The 20887-nt window shown below is 34.3% G+C and overlaps 2 protein-coding genes across 3 annotated transcripts; both read left to right on the plus strand.

Annotated features, from left to right (window-relative positions):
• The first annotated feature begins 995 nt into the window (after positions 1–995).
• Chpf (Chondroitin polymerizing factor) lies at positions 996–15980 on the plus strand. Its single transcript, XM_080175063.1, has 17 exons — positions 996–1194; positions 2047–2120; positions 2322–2728; positions 2915–3202; positions 3962–4079; positions 5045–5280; positions 5873–5901; positions 6118–6201; positions 6715–6839; positions 7669–7739; positions 9142–9258; positions 9419–9449; positions 9770–9842; positions 10486–10630; positions 10781–10881; positions 11191–11297; positions 12186–15980. The coding sequence occupies exons 1-17, from the start codon at positions 1039–1041 to the stop codon at positions 12313–12315; spliced, it is 2292 nt and encodes a 763-aa protein (XP_080031189.1). The 5' UTR covers positions 996–1038; the 3' UTR covers positions 12316–15980.
• LOC145329349 (methyl-CpG-binding domain protein 2-like) lies at positions 15974–20885 on the plus strand. 2 transcript variants are annotated; one of them, XR_013882874.1, is made up of 6 exons: positions 15974–16128; positions 16374–16672; positions 17112–17186; positions 18215–18327; positions 18785–19193; positions 19639–20885. XR_013882874.1 is itself a non-coding variant. In XM_080173411.1 (5 exons), exons 1-5 carry the CDS (start codon positions 15987–15989, stop codon positions 18852–18854), a joined length of 699 nt encoding a protein of 232 aa, XP_080029537.1. In that variant the 5' UTR covers positions 15974–15986; the 3' UTR covers positions 18855–19381. The 2 variants fall into 2 exon arrangements, 1 of the variants encoding a protein (XP_080029537.1); XM_080173411.1 differs by lacking the exon at positions 19639–20885 and having other exon boundaries at positions 18785–19381.
• The last annotated feature ends 2 nt before the right edge of the window (positions 20886–20887 follow it).

Raw genomic sequence — 20887 nt, forward strand, 5'->3', positions numbered from 1 at the left:
CAAAAATGAAAGATGTTTATTGAAATTCCCCAAAAGATCGAAATTTATTCAAGAGGTATGGCGATTAAAAGATTTTACATCTTTAGTGATTTGGTTGTATATTCTAATTTTAATTCATGTTTCTAAGGGCTGATTAACAATAAATAAAATGAAATTCCTCCTGAATTTCGAAATGAAATTCCTATATATCATATTTACCGATCATTTCATTATTAGTTTAGAACTAAATTGTTAACGCCCATTTTTAAGGTTTTTTAAGCTATAGATACATAAAGTACGAATACCTCATTTTAAAGGATACTCTATTTACATTTTATTGGAGGAATTTCATGAAATAATTATCTTATATCACATTATTTGTATTAATAAGTAGCGTGTATCTATAATACAAAGTAGCTTGGTGTATGTCCGTCCGTCCGTCTGAAGCTTAAGATCTCGGTAACCACTGAACCGATCGGATTCTACTCTTTAGGGAATATACCTACTGGTCCTGTGGTGGTTTTAGGCTATTTCTTGGGGGGTGGGACACCCCCAAAAAACAAAATACCCCCCCCCCCCATTTTTTTTTAAATTTTGCAGATTACATTTCCTTGGTCCTTTTTTTTGCAGAACATTTCCTTGGTCCTTTTTTTTGCAGAACATTTCCTTGGTCCTTTTTTATTTTTTTGCAGAACATTTCTTTGGCCCTTTTTTTTTGCAGAACATTTCCCCGGTCCTTTTACGAATTTCGCCTTAATTTTTTTTATCACCTCTTGAGGCAAAGCCGCTAGAGGCTAAGGGCGAAGCCGCTAGTAACTGTATAAAGCAGAAAGCCCCCTCCCCCCATTAGCTAGTATGTTTATATAGTGACTCTAGAGGCGTCTGTAGCTGTTTTAATTCAAGATTTATGCTCGATTGACAGTATTACTATCGATCTTCAATAAGTATGTACATAGATGTTAGAGGCGCAGGCAAAAATTTTATTTTACCTGATGATTTTATTAATTTTCAGAATAATGTTGTAAATAAAATACAAACACACAAACAAAAATTTGCAATATGGGGCTGGTTTGTCGCAAAATTGTGCGAAACACTTTCTGTTCCATTCCCTTTGTGCTGGGCCTGACTGCGGGCGTGTTTGTCTACCTCCACAACTCTCTGGGGAGGGACAACAAGGGGGGCAGGCTCCGTGGGGGACATGCTACTCTAAGTCAGGTTAGTTTATTTATTACATATAATATGAAAACAGTAACACGATCTGTGTCTGTCTTAATTGTGTATACCAATGAAAGGATTCTGTTAACCGCTTAACAGAGAGGTATAGTTCTTTTTTCTACAATGTTGCTTATTGTAGGTTTTGGGAAGGTTTATAGCCATTTTAAGCGAGTTTTCCAACACCCTCTCAAGAGAAACCAGAGGTGGATTCTTAAAAAAAACTTGCCCCACTAATCGCTTAGTGGGGAAAAATTGTTTTCGTGAAAAATCCACCAAAATCACATTAAAAATCTATAAAAATTAAACAAAATCATAGAAGGGTTATTAACATAAAATTTTAGTTAATTTTTGTAGATTTTTTAATGTGATTTTGGAGGATTTTTCACGAAAACAATTTTGCCCCACTAAGCGATTAGTAGGGCAATTTTTTTTAAGAATCCACCTCAGCTCTGAAAAAATGATTCCCCAACATCTAAATATAAATCCCTTCAGATAATATTAACCCCCCTCCCCCCAGTTTTTTTTTAAAACTAAAATTGAAAGTTGGTGAAGTAGCTACCCTCCCCCTAACTCCTTTGCCCCTAGAGGTCTCTAGGGGATTCGCAACTATTTTATTTATAAATTGGATAAATGTGTTTATACTCAGGGACGGAGGAAATATTTGATTGTTATAACCATGTGATGTTATTCGTTGGCTTATAAACTTAGGGTACTGCATTTTATTGTTTTCTTTATCTTACTAATAGTATCCAACCATTTCAACGAATAATTTTAAACGGGCAGTAAGAGTACTTTTGTTTGTAATCATTATTTCTTATGACCTAAGATCCCTTCACTATTTTTTATTTCCAGGAATCCTCACTGTTAGACAAATTAGAAACCAATATAAATCTGTTGAAAGATTTACCCACCACGAACTATGTCAGGTAAGACTTTATTTAGTAAGAGAGGGGTTAGTTTTTCTTTTTCTTTTGCCTTATTATCAATTTATTTGAAATTAGAGGGGTGGGGGTGGATGGTCTGTGCTCGATAGGCTCTTTGTGGGAAAGCACTGCCTTTTCTTCATATTGAGTTATTTACCTACCACATATTTTCTTATTATCAATAAAAATAATATTTTTTTTCAGACCCAGATTTATACGTGACGAAATCAACATAACCGACCATCTATTTTTCGCCATCGTTGACCGCAGCACCAATGCACCCAAAAATTTTCTGAAATACCACAATCTCACCACTAGTCAACTCACCAAAAAGTTTGTTGTGTTTCAACAACAAATGCCAAACAACCGCGTCGCCAAAGAATCGTCAAACAATGCAGCAGCCGTAGCAGCGGCTTTGCCTCCCTATTCAGTAACCCTAGAAGACCTGAGTCTTGCAACAATCCTACGACATATCATTGATAATTATTCAAATTATATATTTTACTACATTATAGACAGCAGTGCCTTGGTCAATGGCGTTGAATTGTCAGAACTTATAGAGAAATTATATTTTAAGTCAGATTTCCTAATTGGTCATCCCATTCAGGAATGTATATATATTATACGTGGATATTATGAAATGGAACTCATTTATTGGTAAGTTTGTTCAACCAGTAAAAGGGGAGGGAAAGGGGAAAAGGAGGGGTGGATGGGAGGAAATAGTTATTTTCGCCTTATGTAGGTTTTTTACTTTATTACCTACCTAGAGAACAAGAGAATCTAATGTAACATCCAAGTAATAATATATCCATTGATGCAGGCTACTAACCGCCAGAATCACCATGGATGTGATCTAACCAAAGGATTTTTGGTCCATCACCACCTGCTTGAAGTTATATCCAACCAATCAGCTGCCATTGATTGTGTGAGTGAAGTTGGTGGGGGTATAAATTATATTGCTGCCACCACTGCTACATACACAGAAGCAGCTGTACCAAGTGGCGCAGCAGCTGTAGCTAGACCAGTTGTTATCTATGGTCTTACTTCAGAGTTGGAATACCAAGCAGCAACTGAGAGAATTCTTAAGGAATTTTTATACTAACTTTGATTTTATTTTTATAAATAAATCCTTGTATTAAAGGAAGAGGATCCGTGTCAGTGTGTCTATTTATATTCGTTAGGATTTCGCCAACGTTAACATTGTAGCTACTAATTTGTCCTGGGAAGGTTTGTAGCTATTTTTGGGGAGGGTAAAGTAATCGCTGCTAGAAAAGAAGTACCTTCCCTCTCGATAAAATGTCTTCATTTGAAAGGCAAAATTTCTCACTATTAATTGATTAAAAGTTGTTATTTAAGTTTTAACAAGCGGTTACCCCTAGAGGCCGCTAGGTGCACGTAAAATGTTTTAAAATGTTATTAAAAATATCATGGGGGCTCTAGTATTTTTATTTTATACGGTTTATCTTGGAAGGGTTGTGGTACCGTTCCCCAAAATAGCCAGGTCCTACACTGAAAAGAGAACCATATAATCTGTCCAGTGGTTAGCAAGATCCTGCGGTACAGACAGAGATACTGATACTCTTATACAAGGACGTCTAACCAGAGGGTAAAGTGGTGATTACCCCCCCCCCCCCAAATGGATTTGAGGGTGGCACCCCCAAAGTTTTTAAGTTTGAATTCCCCTCCCCCCTTCAAAAAAAATAAAATTTATAAGATTGGACATCTTTGCCTTTATGATATAAAGATTAACCCCCCCCCTCCCCCAAAAAAAAAAATGAAAAAGCTTGGACGCCCTTGCCTAACAATGTCCAAAAAATCAATTTTCATAAAAAATACTTTGAAACAGGACCAAGAAGCCAAACTCTCATCTCGTCTGGAAACTATTGACGAAGAAATAGAATTGTTCATAGACGAGTCAGATTATCTGGAGGTCGAGTGGCCAGAGGTCGTTTACAAGCCAAGGCAAGGATGCTTAAATTATTATCTAATAAAGGCGCCAGGGAGGGAGAAGACATTTGGACTGTAAATCATATTGGAACCAACAGTTTTATTGCCCATTATATTATTAGTTGGCTCAAAAACTCATTGTATTTTATTGAATTTTTATTGGTTGACTCACAAACCAAGTGTCAACCATTCTAATCTGTACATTAGATTATTTTGGGGATGTACATGATTTATAGTCCATTGTCTTAACCACTAAGATCCCTGAATAGTGGCGCATCCAGAGTTTATATTCTGCACAAGATTAATTTTTTAAACTCTGTTGCAAAAAAAAAATTTTCCCCTCCTAGTTTTTTTTTCAGCAACAAAGGGGGAAAATGGAAAAATGTTTTCTAAACTCTTTATTTTTTTCATTATCCCCCCTCCCACATATTCTTTTAGTTTTCACCAAGGAAGGGAGAAAAATGGAAAAAAATGTTTTCCGTTCTCTTAATTTTTACAATTTTTCCCCCCATACCACATATTTTTTATTTTTTTTGCCCCCTCCCCCCCCCCTTATTAGCAAGGTCAAATTTGCAGAATATTGATACCTGACCGCATCTCTACAATATCGTTGTGTATGTCGACATAAATTCTAACATAATACAATTTTCTAAGTATACTAAATAAGTTAAATGTATTAAAGCATATAAAATAACCATTGGACCGCGGGGGTTACAATTTAAAGGGAAATGGCCGCATACTTGATAAAGGCTGTAGTGTGAACGATTTACACAATTGCAAGTTTGTAAAGTAGCACTCAAAAATTTTATTTCTACCTACTTGACATTTTAAAAGTTGTCACTCATCATGTTCTTTTGTTCTAGAGTTTGATTTCAGAGATTCGCTGTTATGGATGTTATCATCCTTGTTTTACAAATAAAAATACCCAACAATAGTTATAATTCTCGTTATACCTAAATGTTTAAGTATTCATCATTTAGACTTGATCTGGACCGATTTGACAACGACGTGTACGATCACATTGATATGAACGGCCAAATAGTTGACAACAATCCTAAACAGACAACCAACAAACAAGAACTGGAGGCTTTGGACGAGCTGAAGAGTGAATGCAATACAAGATATGATTCCACATTCTCTAACGCGTGGAGAAAAGTTAATTTTCACAATGGGATCAATGTGCTGAATAATTTTATCTCCTCTGGACAAGATGACAAGGAATTTGTTAATTTTAAGTTTAACAACAAATTTATCCGATTAGGGAGGTACTCAAAGTTTTAAAAGCATGATTTTTCAAACGATAACTTAAAAACTTTGGGTACTTTAATTAGATTTTGATAAACTACGTGTTTTCAACCAATATTTTTCATTTACAGAAGGAATAGTTCTGTTTTCATCAAGTTTTTCTTTCAATACTAAAATACTTCACAATATCACTCTCAGGGATCTAAAGGGATAAGACAAAGAATTGGTATACATCCCCCAATGATGATAAACAAAATTATCCCTTCTATAAAATTGATTGTAAAGTCAGAAACAACTAATTTTCAACGGACAAATCTAAATTCAATAAAAGTACATAAAGATTTTGAGCCAAGATAACGTAGTTGTGAAACTTTGGGTACCAGTGAAATTCATAATCCAATGTTTCCTTACTCTCTACATTTTATAATAACGAGGGAGGGAGTGGCCATCGCACTGTAATTTATGCTAGTACCCAAAGTTTTATGAATATGTTCTCCTATTTATTGACTAAATATTTTGAGTACTTACTAAAAATTGTTAAAATGAACACAATTTGTTGAAACAGGCAGTTATCAGCGAGTGTTCTATCCATCAGGAAATGGATATAATAAATGTGAAGAATATTATAACAGGGGTGAAATTGTCGTCAATTTCGGTTGCTAACATGAACATCATTTATTGATCATTTGTTCATCTAGTAGGATGGGATGGGGTATATGTGGAGTATTTTAGCCCGCTGCAAATCTCATTTTATAACAGAACATGTAAATCTGGAGTAACTACATCCAATTATTAATATATCCATTGCCAGGAAGTGTCAGAACCTATCCTTGTGTCCCTGCCATTTGTCACGGAATCCACCAAAATTTCTATGGTCGTACCAGTTGCTGAACAGGAATAATTTTGTTAATAATCATTGGCATGTAAAGGTGTACATCAATTAGGCATTTTCCTTAATACTTTCTTGTCATGTATGCTGCCCTAAGAATCTCAAAAACAGTGGCTACCAAAAGTTTTGTCCTCCAAAATTTCAATGGCAGTACCAGTGGCTAAACATAAAAATTTTGATTTGGGTTTGTAAAGGTGTAAAGTTGTTAATCAATTTTGCCTTTTACTTTTTAATCTTTAGTGTTTTCTCTTCATTTGTATGGCCCCTAAGGACCTCCAGAACAAAAGTTTTGTTTTCGCCATTTTTAATGCCAAAATTTCAAAGGTTGTTTGTATCCAAGGGTGTGCAAAAAAATGCGTAAATGTTTAAAATTCAAATTGCGTGGCTTGTGTTAATAGTAGAAAAAAGCTATGGCTACCGTTATAACTGCTATAAGCTCTGTTTTTTTGGAAATATGAGAACACACACAAACAGACAGCCTGATACTTATACAGAAACAAAATTGAAATGAACCCGCAGGACAAACTGGCGGCCACCAATTTTCTGAAAAACTTTGCCAAAATGTGTCTGGAGCGGAATGACCGAGTTTTTCTGATGCTTGTGTTTCTCTACACTCGGGCTCATCCGGAGAAGAATAACAACCAGGAACTAAATAACATTCTAATCAGTACTCAAAGTTTAAATTAGTACCCAAAGTTTTATAATCTTGTTTTATTATTTGTTGGCCCTAAAACTTTGTATATTGTCATAGCATGAAACCATTACCACGGAACTAAAGGGATAAGACAATTATCGATAAATTGATGTACATTCCCAATGAATCTAAACAAACTTAATAGACCCAAAGTTTAGCCAGCGAATAAGAATTGTGATAGATTATATTAGTTCCAAAATAGTAATATTCAAACTGTTCAACCATTAATTTTGATCCACAGAATGGGTAATTTAGTTAATCATCGTTGTTGATGTACATTAGTTGGTCGTCCATTGTCTTATCCCTTAATATCCCAAAAGTTTGAAATAAGCTTCGCTAGGGATGGCAATCCGTCAAATTTTTGAACCGTGAAAAATAAAACGGATTTTCCGCGGATTCCGGATCCTGATTCCGGATTCTAGCAATATTTTAAAAGGCTTTTAAAAAATAAATAAATTGAGGGATTCAATTTTACTGTGTACTGGGCAGAATCTAAAGCTTCGATTTTCATATTTTCACAGTAGCTTCTTCTATTTCTAGATCCTACAGCGGCCAAAATGACTGTTAAAAATTAAAATATATATTCGGACCAAAAAAACTCAAGACGCTAATTTTAGCCAAACAATTAAGAATCCGAATCCGCTATTAAAAAACGGATTCCGGATTCGGATTCCAAAATTGGCAAAAAATTGGGCGGATTCCGGATCCGGATTGCCAACCCTAGTTTTCATCCTTATTAGTAATTGTACTGTAATGGTATTATGTCTTTAAAAAACCCAGGATTTCTTCAAAGAAGTGAAACAAACAGCTTTACAATATACTAAGAAATATAAAAAGAAGGATAAAGGTATATTTTTGGATAATCTTTGGAAGTGAAGCTACTCTATAATTCACTTTGTCTGTCCATCAGAGTCAGTACGGGATAGGCGACCCACCCCTATATTCAAATTTTGTTTTAAAAATAAAAAAGGATATGTTAGGGTTATTTTTTCCAAATGCGATTTCTCTTAGGAGGATGGTGGTACCCTGCCTCCAAAAAGTAGTTATAAACCTTACCAGGACCTTTTATAAGCTACATTGTAGAGAACTTATTTTCACAGCGGTTAGAGTGATCTTTTGTTACACACAGATACAGATCCAGTTACAGTATACGTTACGAAAAATGACCGGTCTTTAAAATGGTCTAGCCCCCCCTTTAATGAAGTTGTAACCCTATTTTTTGTATGTGTGATCTTTATATACATGTATAATGGTGTTTGTTGCGGTAAATTAGATCAAAGAACATTTTCCGACATTCAGCAGGCTATAAAAGAAGAAATTCAAAATGAAAAAATTCAGACCCTTATTTTTTAAAGTAAATTTTACTTAAGCCGAAAAATCACATAGTAAAATTGAATTAAGCATAGTGGTTGTGTCAAGTTTTATCTTCAGCATAAAATTCTGCTTCCATAGACACCTTACCCGACTTCCTAGCTCTCATACAAGTCATTTGAGCCCATAAAGTATGTATCAAGATCTCAAAATCTATGATTTTTCGGCTTAACCAAAATTCACTTAAAATACATAAGGGTCTGAATTTTTTCATTTTGAATATTTTCTTTCATAGCCTGCTGAATGTCGGAAAATGTTCTTTGATCTAATTTACCGCAACAAACACCATTATACATGTGTATAAAGATCACACATACATAAAATAGGGTTACAACTTCATTACAGGGGGGACTAGACCATTCTAAAAACCGGTCATTTTTTGTAACGTATACTGTACTTTTATATAAGTCCTGAAAAGTGAGTGGACATTGGGCTGTTTATTAAACTAGTCCCCAAAGTCTTTTATTGAATAATGATTGGTTTTTTTCCATTAAGTTGAGTGTCTAAACGTTAAAAACATTAATTGTAATCTACAGAAGGAGCAATTTTGTGTACATCAATTTATCGGCCATTGTCTTATCATTTTAAATCCCTGGGTTATGTAATTAGTTATTTATCGCATCATATTATAAACAGCTTTCCGCGGATATAAAAAATGTACAATTATAAGATGAAATCCAGTTTTTTTTTAGCCCCGAGATGCCGAAGGCACGGTCGAAAATAAATGGTTTTAATCTTATTATTGTACATTTTATATTTGTAGAAATCTGGATATAATACGATGCTGTACATAATTTTTCGGTATGGCTGAGAACCGGTTCTAATCCACCGGATATTAATCGGTTTTGTAGCAATACTGTAAAAGATTTTACATTTAGGTTCCTCAATCCTGTGGTATTCACTGCAAACCAAAGATTCGACGCCGGTCCAGGTTCAAGCTATGGACTTGTTAATCCAAAAACTGGATTCTACCAGTATCATACTGTTGGGTAGCCCCTATATGGAGTTACATAGTGATTATCTGAACAGGAAATTAACTTAAAGTGATTAGGAATATATAATAAAATAATATTGTGTTGACTAGGTATTGTGTTCTTATGTAAAGGGATGGGATACTAAAATTATATTCTACCAGTTTTATACTGTTGGGTAGCTCCTATATGGAGTTACATAATGATTATCTGAACAGGAAATTAACTTAAACTGATTAGGAACATTGGTAGCCCCTAGCCTACATACATGGAGCTACATGGTGGTTATCAAAAATTTTCAATAATTTTTTTTTTTTTGGGGGGGGGGGGAGGGGAGGATCTTTCTTAAAGAGGAGATTTCTATTGTGAGGGTGATGGTACCCTTCACATAAATAGGTCTAAATCATTCCATGACCTATGAGAAGCTACACTGTAAAGGAGAACTATATCAGTTTTGTGGTTTGGTACAGACAGACGGACAAACAAACCCACATACATCCTGATATTTTTTAAAATTAAGTTAAATTATCGTACCCAGGGTGAGAATGAATACTGTTGAGGGACGGCTAGTATTTTCTCCGATCCCATACACTGATTACAACCAACAAGTAAGATTAGTTTTTTCCATTATGGCTTTGAAACCGACTAATAGATTAAGACCGGTTTTCAGCCTAACTGAAAAATCACGTATAGCATCGTATAACAGACTAATTTCAATGAATATATTGAAATAGAAATCTTAAAAAATTATACCGGATTTTTATTCTTATAACTTTTCATTTTATTATCCGTGGAAATTTGTCTATAATACGATGCTTTAAATAATTATCTCCTATCCCCTACACTAATCAAGAAGTAAGATTGGTTTTAGTGTGTAGCGAAGCTACACTCAGATATAAACTTTGTATGTCTGTCAGTCCGTCTTGCTAAGGGAGAATTGGGATTTTCTTGGTCGCTTTTTAAGGTAGACATACAACAGATACATCCTTTCACAAAAATGGTTTAATACATTCATTTTGTTTGAGTTATCTTGTTATTGCTGCGCTACTTATGGAAGTACTTGTCATTGATTATCTATTTTTATGTTTCTTGGTTCTTAGTTATGGGTATACCTTCCTAAACTAAGGGTTTAATACATCCATTAGCCATATTGTTTGCAGTGCTACTTATGCACATACTTGCTATTATTGATGAATTTCTAGATATAATGGATATAATTGTCACACTGAACCATTATTTCTATATTGCTAGGTGCTTGGTAACGGTTATACCTCCCTGAATCAAGGATTCAATACATCCAGTGGTCATTTTGACGAGTGGAACTATGAACACATTAGCTTCTATAAATCTGACTTTCTGGCGTTGAGACAAAACTTGAAAAGCCCTGTGATACTCAAGGAATCTTTACGATTTTAACATCTTTTATTTTATTCAGGGAGGAAGGGAACATTGCACTGTAAATCATACTGATACCTAATATTTTATAAATATGTTTTCTCATTGGTTGGCTTAGAAGTTTAAAATCGTAAAGTCTCCTAATCGTTACAGGAATCAGATCTAGTGAGTCAGGCAGAAATGAGAAATCTTCCAACTGAAATATTTCGACTTGATAGTCTATTCCAAGAGTTTGGGCACTTGCGCAGATTTGCAGGAAAAGAAAGTTCTCCTTATTTTTTAAATTTTGAAAATTTTTGTTAAAACGAATAAACCACAAATTTTAGTCTACAAAGGGGTAATTTTGTGTATCATCATTGGGTATTTACACCAATTTATCGGCCATTGTCTTATCCCTTTAGATACCTGGCTATTAAGCAAAACCCCAGATAAACTTTTTTTTCACAAGAGTTGATCTGTAAATGATAAAATGGCTTAAAACCATTCTTTATAAAACACATATTTGAATTTTTTGAACATAAAATATTGTTATTGTGCTTGGTTAATTTTCTTCCAAACCCAGCAGGCGAAGGATCAGAAGACGCGTCGGTTGATTTCACCAGCGGCGAGTCGGCTAAACAGGCGGGGCTGCATGTTTTGCGGGCTCCAGATCCTAGCTTGCGGCTCAGGTATTTCTATTAGAGTCATGTGAAGGAAACGAAGTTGCTGGTTTCGTCGTATTTTCACAGTAGCTTTTGAAAGGTTGTTTTAGGTTAGGTTAAGTGATTGCTCCGCAGGGTTAGGTAATTGGCCCCGCGGGGTAAGAGCCCCCCGCAGTGATTAGAAATAGGATAAAAGCTACTGTGAAAATATGACGAAACCCGCAACTTCGTTTCCTTCACATGGCCCTTCTTTTGTTATCAACAAAGCTACGCTGTAACTCACTTTGTCTGTACATCCTATCCTTTGGAGTTGGGGAATGTGATTAATTTACCTGATTTTTGTAATTTGGCCTATTGTTTGTGAAGATTTCTCTCGTCCAAATAGTTGTTGAAATAAAATATTTGTCCTTTATAAATGGAACATAAAATAAATTATCGTCCATTGTTTTATCTCTTAAGATGCCCCTGGCATTTTTTATTACATAAGAATCTATGATCTTGAGGGATAAGACAATTGGCGATAAATTGATATACATCCCCAAGGAGAATAAACAACATTTACCCTATCTTGATTTTTGGTGAATAGTTGGAACCAATCAAATTTTGACACAAATAATTTGGGGAACAACCCTCCGCTTATATCTTCATCTGTCTAGCATTTTATTATTCAATGCTAATTAGGAAGGGAGAGGACTTTTGACTGTAAGTAAATTACACTGGTACCCAAAGTTTTATTACCAGGTGATCTTAATTGATGCCGACAAAACTTTGGGTATTTTTTGTTCAAATTTAAGCTAGAAGTGTCCACATTACAGAAGGGGTAATTTAAGTATCATTAAAAGGGATGTATATCAATTTATCCTCCATTGCATAATCCCATAAGATCCCTGATGATATTGAATTATAATATTTCAGGTATAGAACAGTAAAGTGTGAGTCATCTGTGCCTCCAGAAATCCTACAGGACTGCAAGTCTCAACAGTTACACTCCCTGGGTTCCAGGAATCTTCTGGCTAATATCTTTCTCAAGAATATTGTCAAATAAAATGCTTGGCTCCAGGAATCTTATGTCTAATATATTTCTCAAGAATATTGTGAAATAAAATGCTCGGTTCCACGAATCTTTCTCAAGAATATTGTCAAACAAAATGCTCTGTTCCAGGAATCTTTCTCAAGAATATTTCAAATAAAAACTTCGGTTCCAGAAATCTTTCTCAAGAATATTGTCAAATAAAATGCTCTGTTCCAGGAATCTTTATCAAGAATATTTTAAATTAAATGTTCGATTCCAGAAATCTTTCTCAAGAATATTGTCAAATAAAATTCTCGTCTCCAGGCATCTTACTCAAGAATATTGGGAAATAAAATACTCGGCTCCATAAATCTCTCTCAAGAATATTGTAAAATAAAATGGATCCTAGTTCCAGGAATATTCTGTCCAATATTCAATATTGTCAAATTTAATGGATGTTATAGGGGAGGGTGATAAAACGTTAGAAAACCTATATTAGGCCGGGGGATATGTATATTACTTTATTTTGATGTTTGATAATGAATTTCCGACTATAGGTGAGTCAAAGTCAATTTTCGCTTCCTTCACCCTTTTTTTAAACAACCTTAGTTGGTAGGTAATTTTTTACTTAAAAATTTTCTTAATTTTGAAGCCAGAAAAGCATTTTTTCAGGAAATGTTGTTTTGTGTAAATTTCATATTAGAAAACACAAATTTCAGCGGCCGCAGCTGTGCTTGGCAGCTGTCAGCCGCCGCAGTTATATAGACATTTAAGAAAAGTTAAAATTTGATGTCTCTAAGTAAAAAATTGCGGTCATAGGAGGCTTTTAAAGATTTCTGGAGACCTGGAGGATCAGGACCTGCAGGATCATATCTGGAACCTGAAATTGACTTGAACACCTATATTTCCTATAAGAATTTACTACTAGAGGATATTTTAGTATTTTGGTAATATAAAATGCTTTGTTTAAGTCTAACAAATATTTTTGCTCTTTACCTGGATCACCCTGCCAAGTTTTGCTGGCATCCTGTGCCCGCCAGGATGAAGATATTCAAAAAATTCCAATTCTCAGTTTAGTGTCATACCCATATTTAAAAAGTCACTCAGTTTTAGCCCTCTACCTTTCACACACAGAAAGTAAGATAGAAAAAAACCGGAGGGGTTAATATTAAATTAGTTCACCTTAATTCTTAGGTAATTATACAAAAATTAAATTTATTCGTTGGAATTTTAAATATTTTTAATTTGTAAGATAGATACCTATTTATTTTTTTATAGTTCTTCCAAAATATTTAAAATAGTTTTCAACAAAAGGGTCGATTAAATAGTTTTTATCAAGAGGGCATTCATAAGAGTTTTCTTGGGGGATTAAGTAGGATTTCGCCCTCTCTTTTTTTTTTGACACCCTTTAAATTGAAAGTAAGAGGGTCAGGAGTTTTAAATTAAATACTTTCATTCAATAGTTTGGTTGTTGTTGAGAATCTCTTAAATTTACTGTGAGCATAACTTATCCAAATAATTTTGAATCTCTTCAAAAATTGTGATATTTCTTATTTCAAAAATTCTATTTGGTCATTTAAAAAAATTCTTATAGGTAGTTATGTATCGCATCGTACTATAGACAGCTTTCAGTGGATATTAAAATGTAAGATTATAAGATAAAACCATTTAAGTTTGCTTGGGCCTTCGGTCCCTCGGGTCTAATAAAACTGGTATTCATTTTATGATTATTATGATTTTATGAAAATTGCCAGAAATACAATGCTATACATGATTTTTCAGTATGACTTAGAAACGGTTCTAATCCAACAAATATTAATCGGTTTCGAAGCCATACTAGAAAATTTAGTTAGTGTCCCAATAAAACTGACCAATATTTCGCGTTAACAATTTTAGCACAATTAAATTGCTTTGATATTATTCTGTGATTACAAATCTTAGTTCACAATTAGTGGATCTAATGCAGTTCACAGTGAAATGTTCCTGGTAGCGATTATCTACAAAAATCAATGAATATGTCTTTTTCACGCATTTATCCCAGATTATTTGTAGGCCTTCTTTTGTTGGTTCAAATTTTGTGTGATTATAATCTATATGTTCGTTCCGCCGTTTGGCCGTTAGCAGTTCATTCGGATTTTTAGCGATAATCGATACAAGGAACATTTCACTATGAACTGCACATATCCCAATAAAATTACTTAACAAGTTAATGTGTTGATTATTAAAATATTTACAATTGTTGTATTCAGGGATGCGGAGCCGTTTGATTTTGTTGCGGCTCCGGCTCTGCTGATTCGTCTCTAAAAATTACGACTTCGGCTTCGGACTTCGGCTCCTACCCAAAATTAAGAAAAACTTATAAAAAATTTGTTCGAAGTTTATTTTTGTCTTTTGAGGGTTTTAAAGTTCAATTTTTGAGAAAAATGGAATTGAAACACTTAAAAGGGTTTAAAAATTATAAAATGTAAGCATTGATTAAGTTTAATCAAGGTATAAAAAATCTTTTTTTCCAAATTTTTCTAGTTACCCCAGAAGCCGGAGCTGCTCTGAAAATAACGGCTTCGGCTCCAGCAAAATATGGCAGATCCGCATTCCTGGCAGTATTTTAATATATTTTATGTGCTTATGATTATTAGGTAAATGCTATATTTTTAATTTAGGTGCTTAAATTAATTTTATTTAAACTTTTTTGATTATTAAAAATGTTGCTTCTTTAAGAATTCTAATTTTTGAGTTAATCGAGGGGTTAGTATCAAGGACGCGCGTCCAATGTTTATATTGAGGGGGTGAAATGAGGGATTTCAAAGTTTTAGGGAGGTTAAATGCCCCTTAACACCCCCCCCCCCCCTCCTGCTCCCTGCAACGTATATACCTCCCTTTCTGTTGATTTCAATGTATATAGAAATCTGTGCCATTTTTATTGTAGTCTCCAAAAAGTCAAGTATATCCTATTAATCTTTTTAAAAGAAATGTTTTAGGGCAAAATGCAATTAAAAATTTCATTTTTTAAAAATGTAATATTATTAAAATCGAGCTTTAGAACTTTGGACCAAAAAAGTAAGAAAGTTTGAAAATTTTCTATAATCTATTTTCACAAGGGCTCGGCAGCCGCGAGTCATGCGGCTGTAAGCATCAAAATTTTAAAAAATGGCAATCCTATTTTCAAAATAATTCCAAAGCGTCTGAACGGGCTTAAATTTGAGGCTCAGTCGCGGCTGAAGCGCGGCTGCCGTGCTCTGATTTCACAATGTACTTTTATAACGTAGAAAGTTGAAGATAGCTTTGACACTAAAATAAGTTACTTTTCCAGACATTCCAAATGTCCGTCTGACAGCTTTTATTATCTCAGCTGCAATTCAAGATGGATAGCTCAATGTTTTTGTTAGGCATCTCTGCACCAATGAGCTTTATGATTGACATAGTCCGTCAGTCAGTCGGTAGGACTCAGAAAATAATTTTCTTTTGAAATTGTCGGCGCTATCTTCAACTTTCTTGGGTTTTTAAGAACAATGTGGTTAACTATTGGCATTATACTATCCCTTTGATTTAATTTTTATTTAACACTTCAAATAATGTATATTAATCTGTTTTTAATTTATTTAATTTAATTTTACTAGTATTAGTAGGTATTAACATTTCACATTTTAAAATCACACACACACATAAAAATAATATGATTATTTCAGACAAAAACAAAATTTAAAATGCCAGGCCGAGGTCACAACGGTGAAAGCGGCGGCCGCAAATCCTCCGGACGCGCTAGCCAACACCCCTCCCTCCTGGGGAAGGGCAACACAACTGTGTCCCTCATTTCTAAATCTAAACAGAAGAAACAAGAAAATTTAGGTAAATTAGAATACAGAAGATCTAGATACATACTCTCTAAATCAGCCAATAGGAAGCAACAATCCGGCCACATTATAAGTTAGAGAGTTTTTGGTGCAAAAATGCAGTTATTTTTTCATTTTATTTGCATACTAAGTCAACTATAGATAGACGAATTCATTTTTAAAAAAGCTTTTCTTGTAAAATTTTCTTCGTTTTTATAATGTAAAGCATACAGCAAAACATATATAATATTTAAATTTTAGGCCACAAGGACCGCGGTGGAACCGACTACAACCTCGTGGCTCCCATCCGCCAAACGGCCTCGATATTCAAACAGCCGGTCACAGTGTACAAGGACCACAAGTCGCGGGTGAAGAGTGACCTCAAACAGACGGCCAGAGAGAAACCGGCGCAGCTGTTTTGGACCAAACGGCTGGGGAAACTCACGCCGGCTTCGTATGACGACTTAAATGAGAATGGCAATGAGGAGGATAGTTTTGATGATGAAGATTTGGCGGTGATTGAAGTTAAGAGCAACAAGCATAATATTCTTCCAAATAAGGCAGAGAGAAAAAATAAGATAATTTATCCTATATTCTCCTATAATACAAAGTATAATTACATATCCTTTAGTTTATGTAAAGTAGTAAGGTTTTTTTGTCTGAAGCTAAAGATCTCTGGAATTGCCTATCCGAATAGGTTGTACTTTTTAGCCGGGAGGGAGGGGACATTTGGATGTTTATTACACTAGTCCCCAAAGTTTTATACCTAATAACGTTTTCCTATTCATTGGCTTAACAACTTTGGCGTGGTTGGATCATTATGTTAAGTTTACAAAAGTTTCAATTGCTAATTGTAATCTAAAGAAGAGGTAATTATGTGTATCATTAAAGGAAATGTACATCAATTTATCGGCCATCGTCTTATCCCTTTAGATCCCTGACTTTTTAGGTAATAGTTATAAATACTTAATATCTTATTCTTTTTCCGTATGAAACCAGGTAACTATGGTGGGTCCTGACATTACAGAAACCATGCTACTAGCCAGCATATCAACCCACCTACATCTCTACAAGGTTATTGTTATATTCATTTCTAGGGATGGCAATCCGTCAAAATTAATTGCTACATATGTCCTTAAAATTAATGTTCTTGGTGTTCTCTATAATTAATTTCCGTGAATCGAACCAGATTTTAAAAGATTTTAGGTATATTTAATGATGACAATCTTTGCCTTCAAAAAGGGGGAGTTGAAAGAAAAAACTCAAGACGTTAATTTTAGCCTACATATTAAGAATCCGAATCCGCTATTAAAAAACGGATTCCGGATTCAGATTCGGATTCCAAAATTGACCAAAAATTGGGCGGATCCCGGATTCGGATTGCCAACCCTATTCATTTCTTAGTTTAGCCGTTCAGATGGGAAACACCACGAGTTCTTATTTCTAGTGTCTCCTTGAATTAAACCTTGTTTAATGGTGTGCATTGTTATTCGTCCTTTATACAACCAATTCTTCGATTGCACAACCTTTATTTGGAAGTCCTAACTGAGTATAGTAATGAGTCGCGCCTGTATATGGGCCAAGGCATTTCTTGTACTTTCACTATTACTGCCATTTGTCAGACATAACAGCAGTAGGTACAATTTTTAAAGTATCTAGTATGACGCTTTTTGGACCAGGCTCAAACGGGACACCTGTTTTTATATTTATTTTATTAGATGATTAGCTATCGTCCGATCGTTTAATACCTTGGGATGTAAACATCCATCAATTCTTCATGTAGATTCATTATATAACTCATTTAAATATATCCTTGTAATAAAGTAACAGGATGTCTGTCCGTATGTATCAAAGGATCTCACTAACCACTTAACTGATATTGTTCTCCTTGAAATGGTAGCTTCTCATAGGTCCTGGGAAGGTTTATAACTATTTTGGGGGAGGGTACCACCACGCTCCCTAGAGAAATCACTCCGAATATAAAAATTAACTACAATTGAAAAAATGGGGTTATGGTCGACTTTGTCCCCTTCCACCTTAGGTGCCCCTAGAGGCTCCTAGGAGGCATAGTTGCTAGTAAATCTATATAACAATATTACCAGGAACCCGCACATGGTCAAAAAGAGTCGGCGAGTAGAATCGAGGACAACCCTACCGCGTTCCTTAACCCTGGACAACCCTTAATGTCAAACTATGCGGTCAGCGATGCCGATATACAGGAATGGATGTATAAAATATGTGAATATTATTACAGGGGAATTTTTGTCGTCAATTTAGGTTGCTTATTGTCTTTAAATGTTGGTAGGGATCTAAAGGGATGAGTTAATGGCCGTTAGATTAATGTACATCCCCAATGGTGAAAAACAAAATTACCCCTTGGGCCCTTATGTACATTTAAATTAGTGGTGGAAACGTTTGGACACTCAACTTTATGATCCAACCCATTAAAGTCACCAAGTTGTTAAGCCAACAAATAGAAAAATGAAACTGTAAAAAAACTCCCTCACTGGATAGTGATATGTTTAATACGTTCCTTAATGGTTAGGGGAGGCAATGGGGTAACTTCATAAGGGATGTTGGTGGGTATCGTTACATTAGCCAACTGGGAGAAACTTATCAGGGGATGAAAGAATCTGCCATAATATCCACATATTCTATACCTATCCATTTAAACAGGCTGCAGAAGAGAGGGTGAGACGGGCTAGAATGAGGTTGGCACAGGCTATCAAGAGTTTGGGCTAAATTAAGATAACTATTTTTTTATATCCTTACTGCCAAGAAGATATCTAATTTACAAGATACCTAATAATCTCTACCTATAGGTACCAAAATAGAAATACCTACCTATCTATTTATATGGTACCATTTTAAAAATTCGAATCTCTTAACTATAAATAAGAATACTCAAAAATTTTATGTAAATACCTATTAACCGAACAATTCTTGATTTTGAGAATGTAAAAAAGTCAAGAATTAAACTTTATGTATTTTTTTGTAACTTTATCTTCCTTGTTTAATAACATAACTGGTGAATTTATCTAGTTTTAATCTGACACCGTTACTTTGTGCCAACCAATCAAGATATTTTGCCATGACAATGCTTGAACTAATTGCTTTTCTCTTAGCCTCTTGGGGAGCCTAGGAAAATAGCCTAAAACCATACCCAAAGAGCCCAATAAAGCTTTCTTAAAAAGTACATTAAATTCCCGGGATAAGACAATGGGTGGTAAATTAATGTACACACCCAATTATGGCAAACAAAATTTTCTTTTCTGTTGCTTAAAATTAGTGTAAAAGTTTGGACACTGCTAGTTTATACAACCCAATCAATATATAATGAAATACTTTTCTCTAATTTGTATTAGCTAATACTTTACAAACCAATAATTTTAATATACAGAATGGGTAATTTTATTTATCATCATTGGGGATGTGTTTTAATTTATCGTTTATTGTCTTATCCCATAAGATACCAGAATTAATTTGGGTGGTATCATTACAAAATATCTTAATTGCCATAAGGCACGGCTTTAAATATTATTAAAGTATGTAAATATGTATTATTATTTTTTTTCAAATGTGCCACTACTCTGTTATGATGAAATCTGATGGATTTTTAATGTCTTTGTTGTGATTCTATTGTAGTCTAATTGTTAGTCCCGCTTCTTAAGTTGTACCAAGTACTTGTTGTTTTTAGGTAGCGAAGATGCTCTATAATTTAGAATGTACGTCCGTCCGCCTGTCTGACAAGCATGTAAAGTAATTAGTCCGTCAGTTTGTCGGTCATGCTACAATTGAAATGACCAATAGATATTTTTTACATTTTAATACCTAGGTATCTTGTTAATTTTCCAATATGGATTCGAAACCGATAAATAAAAACTGAAAAATCATGTATCGCATTGTTACTATTATTTTCAGTTTTCTACGAAAATAAAAATGTACAATCATACTATTAAACCAGTTTTATTATCCCGTGCCTTCGGCATCTCGGTGCGAAAAAAACTGACATTTTTATATCCGTGGAAAGATGTTTATAATACAATGCGAAAAATAACTATTATGACACTTTAATTTCTGCTCTCTAACACTGTTTATCCGTTAGTCCATCCACAATTTATTGTGCTTCGCTACTTACTTATATCTGTTATCATCCTTGTTTAACTTTTAAAGAAATTTTAGTTAATTGCTCAATTTTTGCCATTTCTTTCATATTATGCATTAAAAATTATTTTAGTAGTGAAGCTACTCTGTTTATGCTTCCTTTAGTCTGTCTGTTGGTCTATCGATTATGCTTATTAGATTATAAGCGACTAATAGACAGAGTTTAGGCTATTAAAGTGAGTTAACCCCCTATACTAATCCAACAACCAAATTTACCACAAGTTTAAAATCTACGTTTCTTTTGAACATTTTTTTCCTATTTATTTTTTATACCTATACTACAGTAAATATATGTATATTGTTTAATAATATCATGTAATACTCATTTTTATGCCTTCGAACCCGAATAATATCCGGTCGATTGGATCAGGTTCTTATCCATATTAAAAAAATCACGTATCGTATCGTATTATTGACAAGTTTTGTTAGCCGGGACTTTCGACCCCTCGGGTCAAACAAAACTTTAACTAATCCTATATTTTTTATTTTATTATTTGCGGAAAGCTGTCTTTGATACGATCCAGTAATGCCCAAACCGTTTCTAATCCAGCGGATATTTATCGGTTTCGTAGCCATACAACTGGAATACTCATTAATTCTAATTTCAGACT

Source organism: Acartia tonsa, chromosome 10 (genome assembly GCF_053477335.1).
Source record: "Acartia tonsa isolate MP-2025a chromosome 10, ASM5347733v1, whole genome shotgun sequence".
Lineage (NCBI taxonomy): Eukaryota > Metazoa > Arthropoda > Copepoda > Calanoida > Acartiidae > Acartia > Acartia tonsa.